The following is a 25,204-nucleotide window of genomic DNA, read 5'->3' as shown; positions in this document are numbered from 1 at the left end:
GTGGGCCCGGCTGCGCTGAGAACAGCGCCGCCCGCCCGACCGACCCGGGACTCTTCCTTCGCCGGCAACCCGAGAGACTACCCGCTGGCCCGCCCTCCGGAAGCGCTCCCGGCTCGGGACCCAGGAGCCGACCCGGGTCGCTGGGGAAGCGGGTGAGCGGTCCGGCCGGATCAACCCCCTCCGCCGGCGCGAGAGCGGCGGGCGGGCGTGGGGCTGGGAGAGGGCGGTGCACACGCGGGGAGGGGGCAAGCGGGACAATCCCCTTCGGGGACTGCGGACCCAGGCCCGGGGGTCGCGGGGGAAGCGCGGGCCGGGCTCCGAGGCGGAGCGGCTTCTAAGGCAGTGAGAATCGGACCGCGCACACCTTCTATACTGCATCTTATGTTTGCATTTGCAAATCACTGTATTAGCTTTTGATCGGTGTAGTCTTGGGAAGGAACGCTGTTTGTCACATTCAGAGCATATACTGTACAGTTTGTTTGTTTGTTTTTTAAATAAGTTTGTTGTTTAGTCGCTAAGTCGTGTGGGACTCTGCGACCCCGTGGACTGTGTAGCCCGCCAGGCCCCTCTGTCCATGGGATTCTCCAGGCAGGAACACTGGAGTGGGTTGCCATTTCCTCCTTTAGGGGATCTTCCCGACCCAGGGATCGAACCCCGCTCCCCTGCATTGCAGGCGGATTCTTTACCGCTGGCTGCGCCACTGGGGAAGCCCTTAATGAGTTTAGGGGTGTATCACTGAGTAACAGGGGCAAATGTGGGTAGCAAGGACCAAATGTAATGTTCAACTAAGAAAAGTCAGAGGCTGCTCTTGCTTATTTATTGTCTTTTAATGGAATAAAGACCCAAAGTTAACAACAACAACAACAAAATATATGGGAAAACTAAATCTCCTTGTCAAAGCGTGTAATGCCAGGGGTCTCTTAGAAGAGCGGCAAAGAACTTTTTCCCTTCAGGTCGTATGCTGAGAGACCTAACTGTCTTAGAAAGGAATTGTTTTTGAAGACCGTGCACTTGATTTCGTTATATGGAGAAAATACTTCTAGAATTTCCTAGTGAGAACTGTAGGTTTTGGTTTGTGGTTTTGCTTTACCGGCCTGTGCTCTCTGGACCTCATAAATCTTTGTGGTATGATTTTTATGAAAATAAAACACTCCAAGTAAGTTTTGTGACAATTGAGTAAGTTCATTCCAGTGTGTTTTGGTAATGAAAAAAAAGCATCACCTTTCTAAGGTTTAAAACTGATAATGTGTGCTTAGTCGTGTCTGACTCTTTGTGACCCCAGGGACTGTAGCCCACCAGATTCCTCTGTCTATGGGATTTTCCAGAATTCTGGAGTAGGTTGCCATTTCCTTCTCCAGGGGCCCTTCCCGACCCAGGGATGGAACCTGCGTCTCCTGTGACCTTTATTGACAGTGATTCTTTATCACTAGGTGCCGGCTGGGAAGCCCCCAAATACTAACAATAGCTGCCATTTATTCAGGGCCCGCTATGTACCAGGTAGGAGAAGGCAATGGCACCCCACTCCACTACTCTTGCCTGGAAACTCCCATGGATGGAGGAGCCTGGTGGGCTGCAGTCCATGGGGTCGCTAGAGTCGGACATGACTGAGCGACTTCACTTTCACGTCTCACTTTCATGCATTGGAGAAGGAAATGGCAACCCACTCCAGTGTTCTTGCCTGGAGAATCCCAGGGACGGGGGAGCCTGGTGGCTGCCGTCTCTGGGGTCGCCCAGAGTCGGACACGACTGAAGCGATTTAGCAGCGTGTACCAGGTAAAGTGTTAGGAACTTTATATTCATCTTCTCTAATGTACTAGGAGATCTAGAAGCTGCTTCACCCAGGAAATATAAAGGAAGACTGAGGCTCAAGGACTCTGTTTAACATGTCTTCTTTGTCCCAGGCACCTCCAACTCAGCATATCCCCAAAGAAGCACGTCTCCTCCACATCTTTCCCCACTACACCCTACCAGACTCCCACGGTCAGAAAAATCAAACCAAAAAAACAGGCATGCAACCATCATGGCTTTCCTTTTTCTTAGAGAATGGTATCAATACTTGCCTGGTTTACACCAGAAACCAGAGTCTCCTTAGTCCCCTTCCCCCTACTTGTCTCCCAGAAATCCGTTACCCAAAACCTTGCCAGTTCTTTCACATGTTTCTTTCCTATTGTCTTCATCCCCATTTCGTGTGTGTGTGTGCTCAGTCGTGCCAGACTCTGCAACCCCATGGACTGTAGCCCACCAGCTTCCTCTGTCCATGGGATTTCCCAAGCAAGAATACTGGAGTGGGTTGCCATTCCCTTCTTTGGGGGATCTTCCTGACCCAGGGATCGAACCCAGGTCTCTTGCATTGGTAGGCAGATTCTTTACCACTGAGCCACCAGGAAAGCCCCCTTCATCCCCATTGTCACCACCGTATTCCGTTCCGTCATCATCTTCCTGCCTTTTCTATGGTAGGAGTCCTGCTCTGGCCCTCCTCCCCTCTCCCCTGTCTGGTCCATTGCTCTGCAGCCAACATGAGTAATTTTTCTAAGATGTAAATCTGCTCTCTCAGTTTAAACCCTTCAGAGAGCCCGTTCATCACTACAGGATAAAAATCCACCAAGCTGAGCTTGGCTTACTAGGCCCAGTCTGCCTTACCTGCCTTACTGCCCTCTTTCAGTTCCTTGAATTGAAACAATCTCTTTTGCTCTTAAATAGGCTATTCCCTCCTGCCTCCATCACTCTTCCTCTTTGCCTAGATATCTTCCATTCAGGCTTCAGCCTGAGTATCATCTTCCTAATTCCCCAGCATACCTCTACCAGAGGCCAGCATGGCTCTTCGTGTAAGACCCACTATCCTGCATTTTTGAGGTTCGTGGTCTCACTTGTAACGTGAGTGATGCTGGGGCCGTGAGAGATTTGTTCAGGATTATAAAACCTGGCATGGATACTCCATGTCCACCTGTTGAATGCATAAAGGGAACAGGCTGTTCTGTCCTGGGGATAGAGCTACTTTGACTTCATTCTGCCTTTTGAAAATAAATTTAATTCCCCGTTGTTTCTGACTTTGAATGCAGGTTGGGAGAGCCAGCGGTGACTGTGGGAGCAGACCCAGCTGTGCAGTGCCCAGCATGGACGGCTACAGGGTCCTGAGAGTCATCGGGGAGGGCTCCTTCGGCAGAGCCCTTTTGGTTCAGCAGGAGAGCAGTAATCGGATGTTTGCCATGAAGGAAATAAGGCTTCCCAAGGTCACTGCTAAAGTAGTTAGCTCATGTCGAAAGTACATGTTGTTTGTATCGGAAAGCAAGTTCTTGAGATGTAACATGGGATCGTTCTTTTGTGCAAAAGATTTAACAGGTTTATTCACTAGCTTTACAAGGTCTTGATCTATCTTCTGTGCTTCTGCTCATGTTCAGTCGCTTCAGTTGTGTCTGATTCTGTGGTCCTATGGACCGTAGCCCACCAGGCTTCTCTGTCCATGGGATTCTCCAGGCAAGAATACTGGAGTGGGTTACCATGCCCTCCTCCAGGGAATTGCCCACCCAGGAAGCTCCTATGGTTGATGGCATACTGCCCCTAAGCATAAGTCAGCTTATGCTTCAGTTCAGTTCAGTCGCTCAGTCGTGTCCGACTCTTTGCGACCCCAGGAATCGCAGCACGCCAGGCCTCCCTGTCCGTCACCAACTCCTGGAGTTCACTCAAACTCATGTCCATTGAGTCGATGATGCCATCCAGCCATCTCATCCTCTGTCGTCCCCTTCTCCTCCTGCCCCCAATCCCTCTATGCTTAGGTTAATGTTAAAACTAGTTTACATTCTATACTTGTAAAGATACAAGAGGTCAGCTTAAGCAGGCGAAATACGTATAGCCATAGTTGAAAAATTCCCACATGTTTCCTCGTGGGGTTTGATAAACTTAAGTTGGATCCAAGTACAGTGCTCGCAAAGAGTCGGACATGACTGAGCGACTGAACCGATCTGAACAGTGCTATAAAATTACGTCTGATTGAAAGAGACACACTTTCAATTGTGTCACATTAAAATATCATACAAACTACTATAATACTGTTTTACTGTCAGTTTTTAAATGAAGTACTGCATTTACACTTCTTTAAACCTTCTTCTAGTCTTTGTCTGACACACGGATTTCTAGGAAAGAGGCAGTTCTGTTAGCCAAAATGAAACACCCCAATATTGTTGCCTTTAAAGAATCATTTGAAGGTAAATATGAATTTCCCCCGATACATGTATTTCTGAATTTCATTCAGAATTCACGGCCGCTGAGACTTTCCTAAGAGTCTTTAATTTGTTGCAGCTGAAGGACATCTGTACATTGTAATGGAATATTGTGATGGAGGGGACCTAATGCAGAAGATTAAACATCAGAAAGGGAAGTTGTTTCCTGAAGATACGGTAAGAGACTAACTTACGTAAGTTTCCCTCAAAGTTTTGTTTTAATTTTTTTTTTGGCCATACCAGGCAGCATGAAAATGAAAGTGAAAGTTGCTCAGTTGTGTCCAACTCTTTTCAACCCCATGGACTACACAGTCCATGGAATTCTCCAGGCCAGAATACTGGAATGGGCAGCCGTTCCCTTCTCCAGGGGAATCTTCCCAACCCAGGGATTGAACCCAGGTTTCCCACATTGCAGGTGGATTCTTTACCAGCTTAGCCACCAGGGAAGCCCACCAGGCAGCATACAGGATCTTAGTTCAGTGGGAGCAGAGTCTTAACCACTGAACCGCCAGGGAAGTCCCCAAGTTTCCCTCAAGCAACTTTTCTCGTAAAATTTGAATAAGTTAAAAACATTGCTGTCTGTGGTTGCCTAGCACATTAGTTAGTAATGACTTTGTGTATCCATGATGTTCTTTAGTGTGTTGTCAGGATGTGACTGCCTGGGATGTTTTTAAGAGGTAAAGTAGGTATAGGCTTATGCAATATCAAAGAATAACCACTTCCATGTTTAGAATTTCACAGTTGTGTTACCCATCATATTGTGTACTAGATACTTAAAATTTTTACTTTTTGTATTGAAATTTTAGAAGGCACATGGATTTCTTTTGTAATTGTCCATCATCTGAAGGATGAAACCTGCATTTCTGTTTTTCAAGAGTCTCTATTCTTCTTCTCTTTTCTTTTACAGTTTAGCATATTCTCTTTAAATGCTTAGTGCCTTTTTAGTGGAAAGTTGCATATTAAATATTATTGGAATGAATTGACCAAGGAAAATATTTAAATAAACAGCTTTGCTGAGGCTAAGTTTGATATAGGGTATAACATGTTTTAAGAGTATATTAGTATAAATATTTTTTATTTCGAAGTTGTGTTGCTAAGAATATGGGTTCCATTGTAGGAGGCCAGCCTTGGCTTCCAAAGATTGTTGGAAATATAACGAAATATTTTAATGTTAATATCTGCATATTCTGAAAAAGTGAATGAAATCTGATGTTATGATTACACTATAAAAAGTTATAGCATATTCATTTTAAGTGGTGAACTATTTTTATATGTGTATTTAAGAAATATTTTTATTTGGTTAAATACAAGAAAAATATAGTGGGAGTTTTATTAAAATAAAGTCTTGGAAATTCCCTGGCTGTCTGATGGTTAGTACTCCACCCTTTCACTGCCGAGGACCCTGGTTCAATCCCTGGTCAGAGAACTAAGATCCTGCAAGCTGCATGGCAGGGCCAAATAAATAAATAAATAGTTATTTGGATCATTCATGAGATGATGATACACTGGGATTGATTCATAGCTTTTCTCAATTTCTCAAGACAGCAATGAATCTTAGTTGAATTATGTAATTTTTAGTTCTGTATTTACATTATGTAAAACCCAGGTCAGCTAAGGCCTAAAGATGATTCTTAGGAATTTGGGGTTACCGTGCCCCAGTTATTGCATTCTTGCATGCTTTTTTTTCTTTACAGATACTTCATTGGTTTACACAGATGTGTCTTGGAGTAAATCACATTCACAAGAAACGTGTGTTACACAGAGACATCAAGTCCAAGGTAAATGGAATACATTTGGGGCCTAAAAAAAATTGAAAACTATTTCTTTCAATCCTTTTTCTGTTTTATTCTATTTTCTTTTGGGTGCATTTTAATCTTTAGAAATATTTCTTTTTTTGCCTGCACCCCAAGGCACATGGTATCTTAGCTCCCCGACCATGGAGTGAGCCCATGCGCCCTGCATTAGAAGCACCAATTCTTAACCCCTGGACTGCCAAGGAACTCCAGAAATTTCTTAATATAATATTCATGCTAGCACAGTAAGGTACGACCTGAAAATGGGTAAATCTCTTTAGTAGTGTATGTTAATATGTTCCAGCTCTCTTAGAGACTGCTTCCTAAGACCATGTATTCTCAGATGGAAAATGATTGAGACTGGAGCCTGCCATCTGGAGTTACCTGAACAGGCTCCCTGCTCGGTTGATCAGGGTCTGCTGGTACGGTGTGACGCTCACCTGTTAGATTTCTAAGCAGTCATCCTGAATTCCCAAGCAGGGGAGTGTCGCTGTCCAGAGGATATCTCGTCGTTTTGTGTTCCATTTGGGGACCCGGTTGTCAGCATTTCTACATATAATCTCTACCATCAGCAGGCTTTGAAAGACAGCTTCTCTTGGAGCTCTCTGCCTTATGTTTGAAATATGGCAGATGTGATCTGAGCTCTTCTTTTTCAATGCAGAATATCTTCCTCACCCAAGACGGAAAAGTAAAACTGGGTGATTTTGGATCTGCCCGTCTTCTCTCGAGGTATGTATGTCTCTCTTGTGTAGTAGTGACTGTTGCCAAAACATCATTATTCAGAAATGCTCTGTAATCGTTCTGTACCTTTTTATGGTTTTAGCCCCATGGCGTTTGCTTGTACATACGTGGGAACACCTTATTATGTGCCCCCAGAAATTTGGGAAAACATGCCTTATAACAATAAAAGGTAAGTGACGTATGTAGTTGGTGAAGGGGTGACCGTTTGTTGATAGTATCGTAGCCTACAGATGAAGTTTAGTTGTTAAAAGAAAGCAGTGTAGAATTGAAGTTCCCAGGCCTCTAGGTGAAAGTCATAAATTTTCCAGCTGTTTTCATCAGAGCTGAGAGGAGCTACATGTAAATGCTGAAAGAAAAGTGAATCATTTCTGGGGATAGTATGAATTATATTACTGCTTCTCTTACTTTGCTGCTATTAACTTTAAAAATCCCGAAGCTCAGGCCGTAGCCATACCAGTTAAATATGAATGGCTGGGAGTGGGAACCAGGTTGCAAACATTTTCCAGGGTCACCAAATAATTCCTACATGCAGCAAAATTTGGGAACCAAATGTCATTGAGTTGACATGTAAAGGGCTAGATAATAAGCACTTGACTGATAGGTTCATTGATCATGGGAAGATAGTATGAAGTCCTTATAATTTAAAATGTAATATTTTTTCTGAATGTAAGTAAAATGTGCTCATTGATGGAATGGATGGGCAGTGGGTGGGTTGGAAATGTAGAGATATACAAGAAGGGACATGGCGATCACCCAGTTTTACAGAAACTACTAGTAACATTTTGGGTTTTTTTCCCATCCATTCTCTTTTTTCCCTAAACTTAGTTTATATACTCCATATAATTTAGTATCCTATTTTTTTCACCTTGCATTATATCATATTCATTTTACCCTGTATTTATACTCTTCATGATTATTGTTAATGATTGCAAAATATTTTAATATATGGCTCTTCCAAAACTTATTTCACATTCCTCTGTTGTTGGCTTCTTGATATGGTTCTAGTTTTCAGTGTCCTAAATTGCTACTGACTCTGCATTACTATGCCTTTTAATACATAAAAGTGTCACATTCTTGGCATGACTGCCTCAAGGTAGAAACACCTAAAGGCTTTTGTTACCTCCTGCCAAGTTGCTTTCTAAAAAGGGTATGGCAGTCCATACTATGGGCTTTCCCAGGTGGCTCAGTGGTAAAGAATCCACCTGCCAATATAGGAAATATGGGTTTGATCCCCGGGTTGTAAAGATCCCCTGGAGAAGGAAATGGCAGCTTGCCTGGAGAATCCCATGGATAGAGGAGCCTGGCCGGCTACAGTCCATGAGGTTGCAGAAGAGTCAGATACACCTTAGCAACTAAAAACGACAACAATGCCCCGAAGGGTTGACTCATTGGAAAAGACTCTGATGCTGGGAGGGATTGAGGGCAGGAGGAGAAGGGGACGACAGAGGATGAGATGGCTGGATGGCATCACTGACTCGATGGATGTGAGTTTGAGTGAACTTCGGGAGTTGGTGACGGACAGGGAGGCCTGGCGTGCTGCGATTCATGCGGTCACAGAGTCGGACACCATTGAGCAACTGAACTGAACTGAAGGTGAAGTTGACTGAATTGGAGACAGAACAGCTATGAAGGAACTTCCTGGGATAATTGGGGAAACCTGAGTTTGAACAAAATACTAGATAATAGTATTGAATTAAGGTTCGATTTCTTGGATGTGATAATGGTGCTGTATTCATGCAGAAGAGTGTCCTTGCTTTTAGGCTGTATGTGCTGACACGTTTAGGGGTGAAGTGTTTGACGTCTGAAACCTTTCTTTCAAGAGGTTCAGATGTAGACAGAAGAGGTGCCAGCAGGCAGATACTAATGACTGGGGATATTAGGAAGGAGCGTTTGGGCCTTTACAAATTTTCTGTAGGTTTCAAGCTTTGAAAAATTAAAAGTTGGGGGAAATAATTGGTTTAAAAAAAACCTTGTTAAAGTGAAAAGACAATCATCTAGAAAAAGTCTGGAGGATGACAACTAGGTGGTGAGAATGATGAGGAAAGAGGAGGTGTTTAGTTTGAATAAGGGTGGGTGCATAGGGCAAAGTATAGAACTCTGCTGAGGTCTGAAGAGCTTTCGTGGAAGAATAAGAATACGCCCCCTAGAGGCAGCCAGGGAGAATACTGAGCTGTCAATCAGGAGGTGAGCCCAAAGGCCTGGTGAGCCCAGATGGTCTGGAGGCTGTACAGGATGACTTCTAAAGCCCTTCTTCCAACTATGGTAATCTGAGTCCGCAGATATTCCTCTTACCCCAAGTCCTACTGAAGTGATACCTGAACCACTGGATTTGGTGGGGCAGGGTTTAGGGAGCAGGGAGTTTTTCTGTGAATATCACTGTGAGTAAGTGGTCTAAGTGTTCGATCAAACTTGCCACATATTTTATTTCAGTAACTAAGAAGTCCTTATGATATCTGTTCTTATTCAAGGTAGAGTAATTTTTCATTTTGGGGTATTGGAAAATACACATATTTTTGTGTGATAACTCATAACCCACTCATCATTACATTGCTTCTTTTGCTTCCAGTGACATCTGGTCCTTGGGATGCATTCTCTATGAACTCTGTACCCTTAAGCATCCAGTAAGTATGGCATGCAGCATGGAAAAGGCAGCATTTGGTCTAAGTCCTTTTTCGTATCTTCACTTGTATGTATTAGTAGAGTGATACACCCCCAAGGCTGGAGAAGGCAATGGCACCCCACTCCAGTACTCTTGCCTGAAAAATCCCATGGACGGAGGAGCCTGGTGGCCTGCAGTCCATGGGGTCGCTAAGAGTTGGACACGACTGAGCGACTTCACTTTCACTTTTCACTTTCATGCATTGGAGAAGGAAATGGCAATCCACTTCAGTATTCTTGCCTAGAGAATCCCAGGGATGGGGGAGCCTGGTGGGCTGCCATCTATGGGGTTGCACAGAGTCAGACATGACTGAAGCGACTTAGCAGCAGCACACCCCCAAGGCAGAATGCCATCATGTTCTTACATAAGTGTTGCTAAGGCTGAAACCTGATGTTAATTGTAGTATGTTTATTATACAGTGAAAACTTTTAAAATGTTATTCTGGTGTGTCATTTTATATCCCGCTCTATTACTTGTCAAACCATAATAACTACCCTGGTGACGTGCAAGGTAAAAAGGATTTTGCAGCAGAAGTTTAAAATGGGAAAAGTCTAAAGTGCATTTTGTCAGGGAGCAGACCTGGGGATTTTTGAGGAGGAGGGAAGTGAAGAAACGTTGCAGTTACTGTCAGCCCTAGGGTTATTTGAATTTTTAAAAGCCCATATATATGTATTATTGATGCTTTGATTTTTAAAATATATTAAAAATGTGTATCTGCAAAAACATTGATTTGAGTAATAAAGTACCCACGCGGGGACTGATGGTAAGATTTCCTCAAGATGGGAGCATCTTTAACTATTTATGTTTACCTTTTTCCTGAGCAACCATAAGATTTTAGAATAGTACAGGGGTAGGGGTGGGGGAGTTTGGGACTAGCAGATGCAAACTATTACATTTGCATTAAACAACAAGGTCCTACTATATAGCATGGGGAACTATATTCAGTATCCTGTGATAAAACCACAATGGTGCTGGTGTTAAGTTCGACTTCAGTCACGTCCAACTCTGTGCATCCCCGTTGACTGCAGCCCACCAGGCTCCTCTGTCCATGGGATTCTCCAGGAAAGAATACTGGAATGGCTTGCCATAATGGAAAATAGAATAAAAAGGAATATATACACATGTATAACTGAATTACTTTGCTATATAGCAGCAGTTAACACCATGTAAATCAACTATACTTCAATAAAATACAATTTTTAAAGTACTAAGAAAAGTATGATGAGCAAAAAAAAAAAAAAATTAGAATTGTACCTTAACAACACCTCTAGAAAGAAAATTTTTTTTAATTAAAATAATTCATATGAATTCAGTTCAGCTGTTATTTTCTTATTTCCATTCTCTTTCCCTGTATTTGCTTTTACAGTTCAATTTTGCTTTTTAGTTTCAGGCAAATAGTTGGAAAAGTCTTATCCTTAAAATATGTCAGGGGTCCATGAACCCACTGCCATCCCATTATTCCTATGAGCTGCAGCATCTGATCAAGCAGATGTTTAAAAAGAATCCCTCACATCGTCCTTCAGCTACCACGCTTCTCTCTAGAGGCTCTTTAGCTCGGCTTATCCAGAAGTGCCTGCCCCCAGAGGTACAGTGTGTGTGGAACTGACTGTGAACAGTTTTCAAGCGTTTGTTTTCTTTTAAACACAATTACATGTTATACATGCTCATAACAATTCAAGTAATGCAGATGTGTATTAAAAAAAACTAAAAGCTTGAAGCTTCCTTTCCCTCTTCTTTTCACAATGCTATTCCTCAAATATAATCATGGATATAATTTGCATTATCCCTCCAGATCTTCCTGGACATATATGAATGTCTGTTTATCTGTCTATCTAAATTACTTGGATTTTTTAAATGGCATTTTTCCTTTTCAACTTTATTACCGTGGGGAAGAACATTGATAATTGAATGACATTATGTTGGTATCTAAAGAAAAGCATCTTTTGTGTCTTTAAATTCTCTGCTTTAAATTTTCAGATCATCACAGAATACGGTGAACAGGTGTTAGAAGAAACCAAAAAATCTATGCATAGTACACCAAGAAAAAAGGGTAAGAATTTCGAAAAGCTTATTTTAAGTGTTCATTTAAAATATAGTATAACAAAAAGAAAAAAATATAATTTTCAAGTTATTAGAGATGATTTTCAGAGATACTCCTCAAATCAAAATTTTCTACTTGTTCCTTCAGACATAAATCTATACTGAATCTTACACATTTAGTTTGCCAGGGATCAAAAAAGAAGCCTAGTTTGAAGATTGTAGTGATGTAAAGGTTGTTCTATGCTTCATTATTAGACCTGTATTTAGTTTGTTTTGGGTCAGATAGGTTTCTGTGGGCTCACCTAGGAATCTAACCATGAAAATATAACAGGAAATGTTGTCCCTAAAGTTGAGCTATTTCAAATCCTGAATGATGATGCTGTGAAAGTGCTGCACTCAATATGCCAGCAAATTTGGAAAACTCAGCAGTGGCCACAGGACTGGAAAAGGTCAGTTTTCATTCCAATCCCAAAGAAAGGCAATGCCAAAGAATGCTCCAAGTACCGCACAATTGCACTCATCTCACACGCTAGTAAAGTAATGCTCAAAATTCTTCAAGCCAGGCTTCAGCAAAACGTGAACTGTGAATTTCCAAATATTCAAGCTGGATTTAGAAAAGGCAGAGGAACCAGAGATCAAATTGCCAACATCCGCTGGATCATAGAAAAAGCAAGAGAGTTCCAGAAAAACATCTATTTCTGCTTTATTGACTATGCCAAAGCCTTTGACTGTGTGGATCACAATAAACTGTGGAAAATTCTGAAAGAGATGGGCATACCAGACCACCTGAGAAACCTTGAGAAACCTATATGCAGGTCAGGAAGCAACAGTTAGAACTGGACATGGAACAACAGACTGGTTCCAAATAGGAAAAGGAGTACATCAAGGCTGTATATTGTCACCCTGTTTATTTAACTTCTATGCAGAGTACATCATGAGAAACGCTGGGCTGGAAGAAGCAGAAGCTGGAATCAGGATTGCTGGGAGAAATATCAATAACCTCAGATATGCAGATGACGCCACCCTTATGGCAGAAAGTGAAGAGGAACTCAAAAGCCTCTTGATGAAAGTGAAAGAGAAGAGTGAAAAAGTTGGCTTGAATTTCAACATTCAGAAAACAAAGATCATGGCATGTCGTCCCATCACTTCATGGGAAATAGATGGGGAAACAGTGTCAGACTTTATCTTTTTGGGCTCCAAAATCACTGCAGATGGTGACTGCAGCCATGAAATTAAAAGACGCTTACTCCTTGGAAGAAGAGTTATGACCAACCTAGATAGCATATTGAAAAGCAGAGACATTACTTTGCCAACAAAGGTCTGTCTAGTCAAGGCTATGGTTTTTCCAGTGGTCATGTATGAATGTGAGAGTTGGACTGTGAAGAAAGCTGAGTGCCAAAGAATTGATGCTTTTGAACTGTGGGGTTGGAGAAGACTCTTGAGAGTCCCTTGGACTGCAAGGAGATCCAACCTGTCCATTCTGAAGGAGATCAGCCCTGGCATTTCTTTGGAAGGAATGATGCTAAAGCTGAAACTCCAGTACTTTGGCCACCTCATGGGAAGAGTTGACTCATTGGAAAAGACCCTGATGCTGGGAGGGATTGGGGGCAGGAGGAGAAGAGGACGACAGAGGATGAGATGGCTGGATGGCATCACTGACTCAATGGGTGTGAGTCTCGGTGAACTCCAGGAGTTGGTGATGGACAGGGAGGCCTGGCGTGCTGCGATTCATGGGGTCTCAAAGAGTTGGACATGCCTGATCGACTGAACTGAACTGAGCTGATAGTCAATCCTGAGCAAATTTCAGATGTAATTTATTATGTCTTGGAAATTGTCATCTCTTTTTTCAAAGTTATTTTTGTTCCTTTTCCTTTGACATCAGTGACTCAGATCTTCCATCTGAAGAAATCTAACAATGACCAGAATAAGAAAGAAGAATTAAGATGAGTAAAAGGTCACCCACTGTAGGGAGGTGTTTTAAAACCTCCATTATTAGTGCCTGTTCAGTACTCTTGCCTGGAAAATCCCATGGATGGAGGAGCCTGGTAGGCTGCAGTCCATAGGGTCTCTAAGAGTCAGACATGACTGAGCGACTTCACTTTCACTTTTCACTTTCATGCATTGGAGAAGGAAATGGCAACCCACTCCAGTGTTCTTGCCTGGAGAGTCCCAGGGACGGGGAAGCCTAGTGGGCTGCCGTCTCTGGGGTTGCACAGAGTCAGACACGACTGAAGTGACTTAGCAGCATCTTAGTGTTCTATACCACAAAAGAAACATTTTTATTTATTTTTTAAGTTTTTTTTTTTTTAATTTAAGTGTAGTTGATTTACCGTGTCCTGTTGGTTTCAACAGAAACTTTTCTAAACTATACTATTTTCTTAAAGTTAAATTTTAAATGTTCCTTTTGTAAGAACTTTTCTCCTTTATGTAAGAGGTAGCCACTTACCTTTGCTTCAGCAGTTTGTTTTAGTGTTTATTTTATTTTATGTACCATTTCATAACTTTGGTTCACATCCCAGGAGAGTGGGAAATTAGTTTTAAAATACTGGGCAACAGAAACACCAAAAACAATCTAAGGAAAGTTTCAAGATAGGAAAGTGTAGTCTTACAATTTCTAAAAAAAGAGTAAGCCAGTGGGGAGGGCCACCATGTCCAGAGCACGTGTCGGGTGGCATCTCCATCGAGAATGTAGACAGACATCAGAACAATGAAGGCTGGGTGAGGGTAGGGAGCGTGTCAAGGTGCTCCCTGTTGTAGCCTCAGTACCATCATCATAGATGCTCAGTAGCAATTGCTTAAAATGCTGAATAAATGGGGAAACACGGACCCCAGGCTCTGGCAGCAGAAAATCAGGCAAGAGCCCTCCTCACCCAAGGGGTGCGTTGCAGGGGTTTTCCCTGACTGCTGCTGGCTCCTCGTCAGGGAATAAGCAGCTGGCTTTGGGAGGGTTAGCTATTCCACCTGCTATAATAGCTGTCAGGAAAATCACAGACAGGTAGCTCTTGTGCTAAAGATGATAAGGACCTTTCGAGTATGTAGAGTGTCTTACCTCCTGATGCCTAAATGGGTCGGCATAAATGAATTAGAGATGTCTTAACTTTCAGATGTTCACAGTCAGAATAAAACGGCAGAAATAATCTCTTTAACAGCTGAGGTGTGTTACTAGGTGATTAAAGCTTGATATCACTATACAGGCTCATGCTTCGGTTCTTTGACTTTAAAAACTTCCTTTTGTCTCTCAAGCTTTATGCAAATCACATTAGAAGCCTTTTTTGTGTTTTCTTTTTACCTTCTGTTTTCTCTTTGAGCAGATCCCAGCAGAACCAGAATAACTTTGGAAAATGAAGCAAGCACAGTGGTAAGTGCTTTAAAGGTAAATTTCCTGGTACTTTCCTGGCAGTCCAGGGCCTTCTAATGCAAGGGATGTGGGTTTAATCCCTGGCCTGGGAACAAAGATCCCACATGCCTGTGGCCAAAAAACTAAAACAGAAAACAAAAGCAAAATTGTAATAAACTCAATAAAGACTAAAAACGGTCCACATCAAAAAAAAAATCTTTAAAAAAAAGTTAAATTTCTGAAACTGTCTACTGGGATACCTGGCATCATTGGGTGCTATGAGATATTGGAAGTCTGTTGCCTGGTCCCTGGGTTCAGAGGTTTTTTGTCTTTGGGCCTGTGAAATAATTGACGGCTGTTTTCTGTGTTGCCAACCAAGCCACTTTAGACCAGCATTTATTTTATTTTGTTTTTTCGTTTCTAATCATTGATGATAAGTGGTTTCAATCTAGATGTTGAAAAGTTGTTGCTGAATGAAAAGACACCAGGATTCTTGGTCTCTGGAGGAGAAGAATTCAACCCAGGGCCAGAGATGAGGCTTGATCACTCAGAGCTTTTGTGTAATAAAGTTTTATTAAAGTATAAAGGAGAGAGAGAAAGCTTCTGACATGGGCATCAGAAGGGGGCGGACAGAGTATCCCCCTGCTAGTCTTCAGCTGGATGTTATATAGTCACTAACAGTCTGTTAATGAAAGAAAGGAATGTCTTAAAACTCAGAATGGCACCAGGCCCCTCACCCATAAGATGCATTTTGGGATAATCTTGGCACCAAATGGTTCATCCTGGGCCATAAAATGATTAACTTGAATCTTGTAGAAGAACAGATTACCATACAAATAGTTAAGTTTACATAGATTAGGGGAACAATATCTGAGTATAACATGCTGGTTTGTTAAGTAGGTTCTGAGCCTTGAGGTGGAACTGACTTGAAGACAGAGTCTGGGGTAAATGCAAAGCACATTAGCATAGCTTAAGACAAGCATTTCCATAAGGAAAAGGCATTGGTTAACTCAAGGTTTGAGAATCGTTAACTTCAGGTGAAACCAGGTATCATTATGGCAACACAATATTTTAAGAGAAACCTCCTTTTAAGTTTGTATAGAGAAGAAAAAAATATGGGATAGTTTGTTTCCTCCTGCCCTTAAGGGAGATAAAAATGTCTGACACTTGCAGGCTGTTTCCTCTGTTTGGAGACCCCTGGCCTTCCTGCCTGTTACCCTCTCAATGTGAACCAACTTAGCCCTGCTTACAGTCATGAAAGTCTTGTTTAAGCCTTGGTTGGTTGGTTTCCTTGTGGTAATATATATATAACATACAATTTATCATTTCAGCCATTTTAAGCATAGAATTTAATGACATTAATTACATTCACAATACTTTTTCATTATCCCAAACAGCAACCCATTGAACAGTAACTGTCCATTCCTCCCTACCCTGACTCCCACCTCAGGCCCTGATAACCTCTTTTCTGCTTTCTGTCTCTGTGAAAGAAACATTATTTGCTTATTCTAGATATTTCAGATAAGTGGAATCACACAATATTTGTCCTTTTGTGTCTGGCCTCTTTTGCTTAGCTTAATATTTTTAAGGTTCATGCGTGTTACGGCCTGTATCAGAATTTCCTTCCTTTTTATGACTAAATAATATGTAGATCGCTAATGTGATCTGGGAAGGATTGAAGGCAGAAAGAGAAGAAGGCAACAGGATGAGATGGTTGGATGGCATCACCCATGCAATGGACATAAACTTGGGCAAACTGGGAGATGGTGAGGGCCAGGGAAGCCTGGCCAGCTTCGGTGCATGTGGTCACGTAGAGTTGTACATGACTTGGTGACTGAACAACAACAATGTGGTCTTGACATTTTTCTGTTCAAAACCTTTTAGTGCCTCCCCATTCTCCCTGATAACTCAGTTAGTAAAGAATCTGCCTGCAGTGCAGGAGACCCCAGTCGATTCCTGAGTTGGGAAGATCCGCTGGAGAAGGGATAGGCTACCTACTCCAGTATTCTTGGGCTTCCTTTGTGACTCAGCTGGTAAAGAATCCGCCTGCAATGCAGGAGACCTGGGTTTAATCCCTGGGTTGGGTAGATCCCTGGAGAAGGGAACAGTTACCCACTCCAGTATTCTGGCCTGGAGAATTCCATGGACTGTATAGTCCATGGGGTCGCAAAGAGTCCAACATGACTGAGTGACTTTCACTTCACTCACTATTATCCCATGAATTGAGTGGACAATTTTTTAGCCTGGTTTTTACAATCCTGTTAATCTTGTTTGGCCTTAAGCATCTGTGCCCTTTTACATGTTAGCTGCAGTTAAGTCATGAATAGTAACAGCCAATCCACTTCTAGTTGCCACACCTACCCCAGTAACTCATGTCCTATTGATAATTTTTTCTTTCTTCATCATTTTGACCCACCTTTTTTAACTCCCAAAGGAAAAGATGTAGTAACAACAAGCAATTCTGTTTATGGAATATACTAGTAATTAAACTTGTAAATTTTTGAATGAACCTTTAGGTTGTAAATAAATAACACCATACCCCATTATGTTGCTACAAATGGACTATATTCTGCCCCTGTGTTTTTTTTATTTGTGTAATATCTGTTTATTTCCAGCTTTACTGAGGCCTAATTTATATGCAATAAAAGTTACTCATTTTTAGCATGCAATTTGATGAATTTTGGAGATTGTATGTGGTCATATAACTAGCACCACAATCAAGATGTAGAAATCCCATCCCCTGGTTGAAAATGCATTTAATGCACCTAACCTACCAAACTTCCTAACTTAGCTTAATATACCTTACATGTGCTCAGAACACTTCCATTAGCCTCTAGTTGGGCAAAATCGTCTAACACAAAGCCTATTTTATAATAAAGTGCTGACTATGTCGTGTCAACATGAGATAGTCATGTTGAATTTTGAATTCAGCATGAACTGAATTGAATGATGAACTGAAAGTGGAAACCAGAGGCTGTCTGGGTGCAGAACGGCTGTAAGTGTATTGTTTACTGTTTACTCTGTGATCACATGGCTGAGTGGGAGCTTCAGCTCTCTGCCAGCACCCAGCATCACAAGAGAGTATCATATGGCGTATTGCTAACCTGGGGAAAGATCAACATTCGTTATTGGACATACAGCTTCTGCTGAGTGTTTATCATTTTCACACCATCATAAAGTGAAAAAAATCATAAATTAGACCATCATAAGTCAAGGACCATCTGTAAAGTAATTTTATGTGTACATACATGCTCAGTCGCTCTGTCATGTCCAACTCTTTGCAATCCTGTGGACTGTAGCCTGCCAAACTCCTCTGTCCTTGGGATTCTCCAGGCAAGAATACTGGAGTGGGTTGGTTGCCATGCCCTCCTCCAGGGGATTTTCCTGATCCATCGATTAGGGGATCTTCCTGATCCAGGGATTGAACCCGCATCTCCTGCATTGCAGGCAGATTCTTTACTGCTGAGCCAAATCCCCAAAGTAACTTTATAAAATATTTCATTTTGGTATTTCCATCCTGAGAAGCCCACTGTAGCAAATCATACTGAAATTTTTCAGTGCTTGTTTTCTCTATAAACACCTCTCAAATATTTGTCATTTTTATATATCTTCTTCATATTTGCAATGACTGGTATTAATGGCTATTAAAGTATATGACTTACTATACATATATGTATACCTATGTATGTACACATATATGGTTTTTAATATACACACAGATAATGTATGATGTTATAGCTCTTAATGTACATATGTGTATGAAGTTCTGTGGTTGTTAATGTTTAATTCATTTGTCTTTATTTAAAGTTTAAGCAGTTGTTTATCTCTACTTGTTTACCTTTTTTTTGGTAGCAATTCAAGAATATCTTAATCTTTATTTTAAATTTCTTTTAAAGCAAAGGGAGGAACCAGGTGGAAAGTGTAGCCACACTGACTTAGAAAGCATTAATAAAAATTTGGTTGAAAGTGCACTGAGGAGAGTAAACAGAGAGGAGAAAGGTAAGTTATTCAAATTCTAATCATTGTATAGGTGGGAAACTGGGGATATAGAAGGAATACCAGTTTCTGCCTTACTAGGTCAAAGATATCATAAGCAAGTAGACATTTATATTTGCTTATCCAGTAATTTATTTAATGTTACAGAGATATTTTATTTACCTATTAAAAGATAAAATTGTATTTATTAATAAGAGCCTTCAGAAAAAAGCATTAATAATGTTTGTCGTGCTCTTTACCATAAAAAGCACAGCGTACAGGGACTTACCTGGTGGTCCAGTGGTTAAGACTTCTAAGGCAGGTGACACAGGTTCTATCCCTGGTCAGGGAATGGAGGTCCCACATGCTGTGGGGCACAGCCAAGTGTTTTAAAAAGTGCAGCATACAGTGTGTGCCTGTAAGCCCTCTTGGGCCTTTATTCTTATATATTGTGTAATATGTGAGTATATACATAATATTTGTTTAAATTCACTTTAATGATTAGCTTTACCTTTCCATTTGGATTTTTTCATTCCCTTTACTACTTAAGAGTCAGACACGACTGAGCGACTGAACTGAACTTAGCCTTGGAAGGGTGTTAGATCCGAATTTGAAAGAGAAAAGAAGTGCTTCTGTAGTGTTGTTAGAACAATTGTGTGTGGATATAGATGAATAAGTAGAAGTACATGCTCAGCAGTTCTTCTTTACACTTTAAAAGCCAGGTCACCAGGTCCTCTCAGGCGGCAGTGGGAGAAACACGTACCCGGTACAGCTCTTAGAGCTTTGGAAAACGCATCCATACTCACCTCCAGTTCAACGGCAGAAGACGACAGAGGTGAGTAGTCAGATTGAATCCTATTATGTTATCATAGAACATTCTCTAATCGCTGTTTATTGAGCTAGAGTTATGTTTTTTTAATGTCACCCTTTGAAGGGTATTTGGCGTCACACATGAGAGTGCGTGTATTTCACTTATACAGGCAAGTGAAACAGATTTATGTAGAGAGTTAATTAGTTTCGCTTGAAATATGGGCTTTAATATAATCTAGAAGATATTATATGCTGGAAATCTTTTTTACTTGACACGAATTTTTTTGTCTTTTCTCAACTAGGTGGTTCTGTAATAAAGTACAGTGAAAACAATACCCGTAAGCAGTGGCTCAAGGAGACCTCTGAAACCCTGTTGAACATCCTTAAGAATGCTGACCTCAGCTTGGCCTTTCAAACATACACAATATATAGACCAGGTGATTCATGTCTGTTACATAATTGTGTAAACCCTTTGATTTAAAAAAAAAATTATATATGTAACATAGAAGTTTCCATCTTAGCCGTTTTTAAGTGTACAGTTCGGGAGCACAGAGTACATTCACACTGTGCAGCCATCACCACGGTCCATCTCCAGAACTTTTCCAAAACGAAGACTCTGTACCCATTAGATGATTCCCTGTTCCCCGCTCCCAGAAACCCTTCGATCTTAAAGTTATAAAATATTTCAGAGCATTGTCTTTTCTGATTTCCTTGACTCTTTTCTAGCCAGTTTGATGCATAATTAAAATTTCCTATAGTGCTTCATTCCTTCTGTTTGCTCATTTGTTTGCTTGTTTTAATATTTCTATTTATTTTCTTTGGCTGTGCCAAGTCTTAGTTGTGGCACGTGGGATCTAGTTCTCCCATCAGGGATCGAACCCAGGCCCCCTGCATTGGAAACATGGATTCTTAGCCACTGGACCGCAGGGAAGTCCCTGTTTGCTTATTTTAATAATCACGTAGCCACTTTGAGGGTGGTCCATTTTTATCATGCAAATACACCCTGCTTTCTTGGCTCTGCAGTTCAGACTCCATCCTGGTAAACTGAGGAACTTCAAGATTTCTTTGGTTCTGTACTTGAATTGTTATATTGAATAGAACACAGAAAAAGGTGAACAATTAGGATTTAATTTTTTTTTATTGTTTCAACAGACATTTTCACTACAGTTATACAGCGTAACATTTTATGATACTACCCTTAGGAATCTAGGCCAAAGGACTATATTAAGGGTGTGTACGTTGGGGGTACATGTGTGTGTAATTTTCACAATGCAGTTACTAAAGCCATCTTGCTTGGTTTAAGATCTAAGATAAATTGTGCCAAGTAGAGCATGTCATGGTGTGGCAAGTCTCAACTCTACGTATTATAACAGATTCACTTTATTGTTTACGTGGTCAGTGTTTATTGAGAGCCTAACACATACTACGGAGAAGGCAATGGCACCCCACTCCAGTACTCTTGCCTGGAGAATCCCATGGATGGAGGAGCCTGGTGGGCTGCAGACCATGGGGTCGCTAAGAGTTGGACACGACTGAGCAACTTCACTTTCACTTTTCACTTTCATGCATTGGAGAAGGAAATGGCAACCCACTCCAGTGTTCTTGCCTGGAGAATCCCAGGGACAGGGGAGCCTGGTGGGCTGCCATCTATGGGGTCGCACAGAGTCGGACACGACTGAAGCGACTTAGCAGCAGCAGCAGCAACATATACTAAGTTAAGATTTAAGATTTTTTTTAAAAAAGAATATAATTCCTTCCCTGAGAGCATTTGTAATTTGGGGGACCAGCAAACAAGCAGAGCATTGTAAAGCTGTGTGTCACATGTTCTGATAGAGCTGTGTGAAGACAGTTATGGGCCCCAAGGACAGGTGGGTGCCTGGGAGGCAGGTGTTAAGCAAGGCTAATGATTGCACTTTTATTTTATTTTGTTGGCATTCGGACTCTCAGTTCCCTGACTAGGGATTGGACCCTGGAAAGTCCTAAGCACTGAATGTTTAGGGAATTCCCAATGATTGACTTTCATTTTAGCAGTATAGGTCCCAGATTTTGTCTCTGGTCCAATGATAAAGTTTTTGTCATTTCAGGAAAGTTACTATATAAAAAAGGCATTACAGCTCTATTGTGAAAGGATTTTTATAGAGACTGAACCCACATTTAGGTTATTGTTTTATAAGCAAAAACCTGAAAGTAATTATAATACCATCTGGAAAAACTTTTTTATAGTGTGCATATGCCCTTAACTCCCTAATTTTATTTCCCTCCATTAGGAAAACTTGAGGGAGAGGGAAGAGCTCAAAGGAAAAACAGTCAACTGTTATCCAGCTGTCCAAAGACAACTTTTAATGCTTTAATATGGGTTCATAAACTGGCTTCCATGGTGACTCAGTGGTAAAGAACCCACCCATCAATGCAGGAGACTTGGGTTCGATCCCTGGGTTGGGAAAATCCCGTGGAGGAGGAAATGGCAACCCACTTCAGTATTCTTGCCTGGAAAATCCTATGGACTGAGGAGCCTGGCAGGCTACACTCCATGGGGTCACCAAGTCAGATGAGACTGAACACACATGCATAGAAAACCTCAGAGCATGGCAGTGCTCTCAATTACCCAACAAACCTTTGGAGGAATTTAATGCAAAAATATGCATGAAATAAATAAAGACAGCTTAACTTGGCATAATTTCTGTTAATATTCCTCTGAAGGCGCAGAAGGATTCTTGAAAGGCCCCCTGTCTGAGGAAACAGAAGCATCGGACGATGTTGATGGAGGTTGGGATTCTGTCATTTTGGATCCAGAGAGACTTGAACATGGGCTGGATGAGGAGGATACGTACGTGAAGTACCCAGACAGTTGGCAGTGTGTGCGCGTGTTCATTTAAGTTGTACCTTAATAATTCCTGGTTTAGTAGGAGCTGGTTATGTTACTTTACATCATAAATGAATGTTTATATCTTGATCGTCTATCTGGCACAGGTAATGTGCTACGGTATTTTCATAGAATTCTTGACTGAGCTGTGTGTTTATAATCAGCTTGGACTTATTTTTTAGTAGACAAGATTTTATATTGAAACATTTAGAGAAACAATGATAGAAGTGAACCTTTGGAAGGCTAACCATTTTTTTTTTCCTCTGTTCAGTTTCATTATGAAGTTCATTTTTCAAAAATGTCAGTATTGGTATGGTGGTATTCTGTTTTGATCCCATCAACAAATACTTACTGTGCTTCTTAAATGGAAGCTTAATATCCAAATTGTTTTTTCACAGGGACTTTGAGGAAGACGACAGTGCTGACTGGGTGTCAGAACTGAAGCAGCGAACTGGCTGGCAAGGAGTATCTGATGGATAACGCCCAACGGAATATTCATTAGTCACCTGGAGGGGATGTTTAACAGGAGGAATTGATATTTGAATAATACTTAACTCATGGAATACGTATTTTCCTTGGAAACAGAGTGAACAGAGGGAAACTGAATATTTAAAATGATTCCTGGTTAGTAAGATAGGGTATAACAAAATCTAGGTTTTTGAATTCAGAGGAGAATGCATAGCACAATGGGTCTGAGGTTTAGGCTTTGCAGTCAGAACAGATGTTGAATGCTATCACCTACTGCTTGCGTGGTTTTGAGAAATTACTTAACCTCTTTGAGACTGAATTTCCTCAACTACAAAATGATGATAACAATGCCTACCTCATATGGGTGCTGACCTTAGACCATCACGACAGCCCATAACATTATTTGCGTTGTTATGATTTCTGCTTTATTACCTTGTTATGATTTATTACTATGTAGCTCTTTTTATATCTTCTAAAATTTTTGAGGATCTAAATATATTTAATTATAACATCATAAATGTGTGTTTTTCTATAAGACCTATTTCTGGGTAGTCATCAATCATCTTCAGTGATCACCCGCTGTCATTAAATACAGCTTCTCACAGGATGTACGAAAGAGCCCAGATCGGAGGATTAGCCATGGGAAGAGTGGGGTAAGGTACAGATCTGGCCAGTAGTTGGTGGTCCTGTATACAAGAAAGGAATGGGGCCAAAGGTAAGGGGTCCATACAGGAAGTAGCAGGAAGCCAGAGTGTTGTGGAACTCATGGAGGGGGCAGGACCCCAACATGCATGGGTCACCGTGACACATGTATTCTGGGGCGTGTCATTTCATGCTGTGATGCTTTAGTGAGGGGAGAAGACTTTACTAAAGAAACTGACTCTTTCCAGGGGCCCACATAGGCAATTATGAGAATAGCATCAGCCTGGCCTGGTGTACAGAACAGTGCTCAAGTCAACATAGTGGGAGAGAGTTGTGAGACTACAGTAGGATCATTAATAAAGATCTGCTGAAATATGGGATACATCTATCTTTTAAAGAGTTAAATATATTTTTTTAATCTTAATGTACAAAAACTGGTATAGACCTCACCCCCACCCCCATCCATTATTTGTACTCAGACATTTAGCTGTCCTTGGTCTACCAGGGTCTCCAGTGTCAGTTACTAATGTTCCATTTCCATGTTCTGGTCACTCTGAGTGAGTCACTAAGTTCAGCCTATATTCAAGCGCTGCTAAGTCGCTTCAGTCGTGTCCGACTATGTGTGACCCCATAGACGGCAGCCCACTAGGCTCCCCCGTCCCTGGGATACTCCAGGCAAGAACACTGGAGTGGGTTGCCATTTCCTTCTCCAATGCATGAAAGTGAAAAGTCAAAGTGAAGTTGCTCAGTCGTGTCCGACTCTTAGCGACCCCATGGACTGCAGCCCACCAGGCTCCTCTGTCCATGGGATTTTCCAGGCAAGAGTACTGGAGTGGGGTGTCATTGACAGGAATTAAGCCCCACCTCCTGAAGAGGGTGGATAATCCAATACTAAGTCATTTGCTTTGTGGCTTGATTTGTTCTAACTTTGGCCATTAGGAATTATTTCAGGTTGACGCCTATGTCCCTTTGACATGCCCTCATCCTTTTTGTGTTTTGAGCAACTCCTTACTTTCTGGCACTACAAGAAGATGGTCATCTAGTACCTTCTCTGCCTCAGCCCCAGAATCAGCCATTTCTCTGAGGAGCGCTGGTTCCTTTCATGGGTTTAGAAACCAGGATCTGGGTTCTGGGTGTGATGTCACTGCTTATAGTCCCTCTAAGCAGACAGAGCTAGGAAATACATGTATATACATCCCTGTACGTGACAGTCTCTGGTGGTCTAGTGGTTAGGATTCGGAACTCTTATCGCCGAAGCCTGGGTTCATTTCCCTGTCTTGAGGCTTCCCTGGTGCCTCAGAAGGTAAACAATCCACCTGCAATGCAGGAGACCTAGGGTCAATCCCTGGGTTAGAAAGATCCACTGGAGAAGGGAATGGCAACCCACTCCAGTATTCTGGTCTGGAGAATCCCATGGACAGAGGAGCCTGGTGGGCTACAGTCCTTGAGGTCGCAAAGAGCTGGACACAGCAGCTAACACTTTTCATGCATATCCAGAGGTGATTTCTGTATCTCTCAATCTGTATTTTTTTTTTTTAAGCTCAATATGGGTTTGTTCTTACTGATGTCTTGGATTCTGATTCAATACCACTGGGGTCATTCTAATCTTTCCCTTCCCTTCCCCACTCCCCTTTCTGTATCTTCTCTTTGACAGTGAGA

At 41.6% G+C, this 25,204-nt stretch overlaps 1 protein-coding gene across 5 annotated transcripts; it reads left to right on the top strand.

Annotated features, from left to right (window-relative positions):
- Positions 1-74: 74 nt before the first annotated feature.
- Positions 75-23,421, top strand: NEK3 (NIMA related kinase 3). Of its 5 annotated transcripts, XM_027557331.1 has the most exons (16): positions 75-152; positions 3,060-3,230; positions 4,109-4,202; positions 4,297-4,394; positions 5,912-5,995; positions 6,672-6,739; positions 6,834-6,920; positions 9,318-9,372; positions 10,795-10,995; positions 11,388-11,460; positions 14,762-14,808; positions 18,684-18,786; positions 19,481-19,597; positions 19,875-20,009; positions 22,273-22,399; positions 22,834-23,421. In XM_027557331.1, the coding sequence occupies exons 2-16, from the start codon at positions 3,114-3,116 to the stop codon at positions 22,913-22,915; spliced, it is 1,488 nt and encodes a 495-aa protein (XP_027413132.1). In that variant the 5' UTR covers positions 75-152; positions 3,060-3,113; the 3' UTR covers positions 22,916-23,421. The 5 variants fall into 5 exon arrangements, with proteins under 5 accessions (XP_027413132.1, XP_027413133.1, XP_027413134.1 ...); XM_027557332.1 differs by lacking the exon at positions 6,834-6,920; XM_027557333.1 differs by lacking the exon at positions 10,795-10,995.
- The last annotated feature ends 1,783 nt before the right edge of the window (positions 23,422-25,204 follow it).

This window comes from Bos indicus x Bos taurus, chromosome 12 (genome assembly GCF_003369695.1).
Source record: "Bos indicus x Bos taurus breed Angus x Brahman F1 hybrid chromosome 12, Bos_hybrid_MaternalHap_v2.0, whole genome shotgun sequence".
NCBI lineage: Eukaryota > Metazoa > Chordata > Mammalia > Artiodactyla > Bovidae > Bos > Bos indicus x Bos taurus.
The sequence above is the reverse complement of the archived record's forward strand: the minus strand, read 5'-3'. Positions and strand labels throughout refer to the sequence as shown.

What these genes read in the sequence shown, in the direction of transcription:
- NEK3 (XM_027557331.1), top strand. Translation starts at nt 3,114, where the DNA reads ATGGACGGCTACAGGGTCCTGAGAGTCATCGGGGAGGGCTCCTTCGGC. An exon ending in CTTTAAAGAATCATTTGAAG is followed by an intron (nt 4,203 to 4,296) that starts GTAAATATGAAT and finishes AATTTGTTGCAG; the next exon opens with CTGAAGGACATCTGTACATT. An exon ending in AAAATGAAGCAAGCACAGTG is followed by an intron (nt 14,809 to 18,683) that starts GTAAGTGCTTTA and finishes TTTCTTTTAAAG; the next exon opens with CAAAGGGAGGAACCAGGTGG.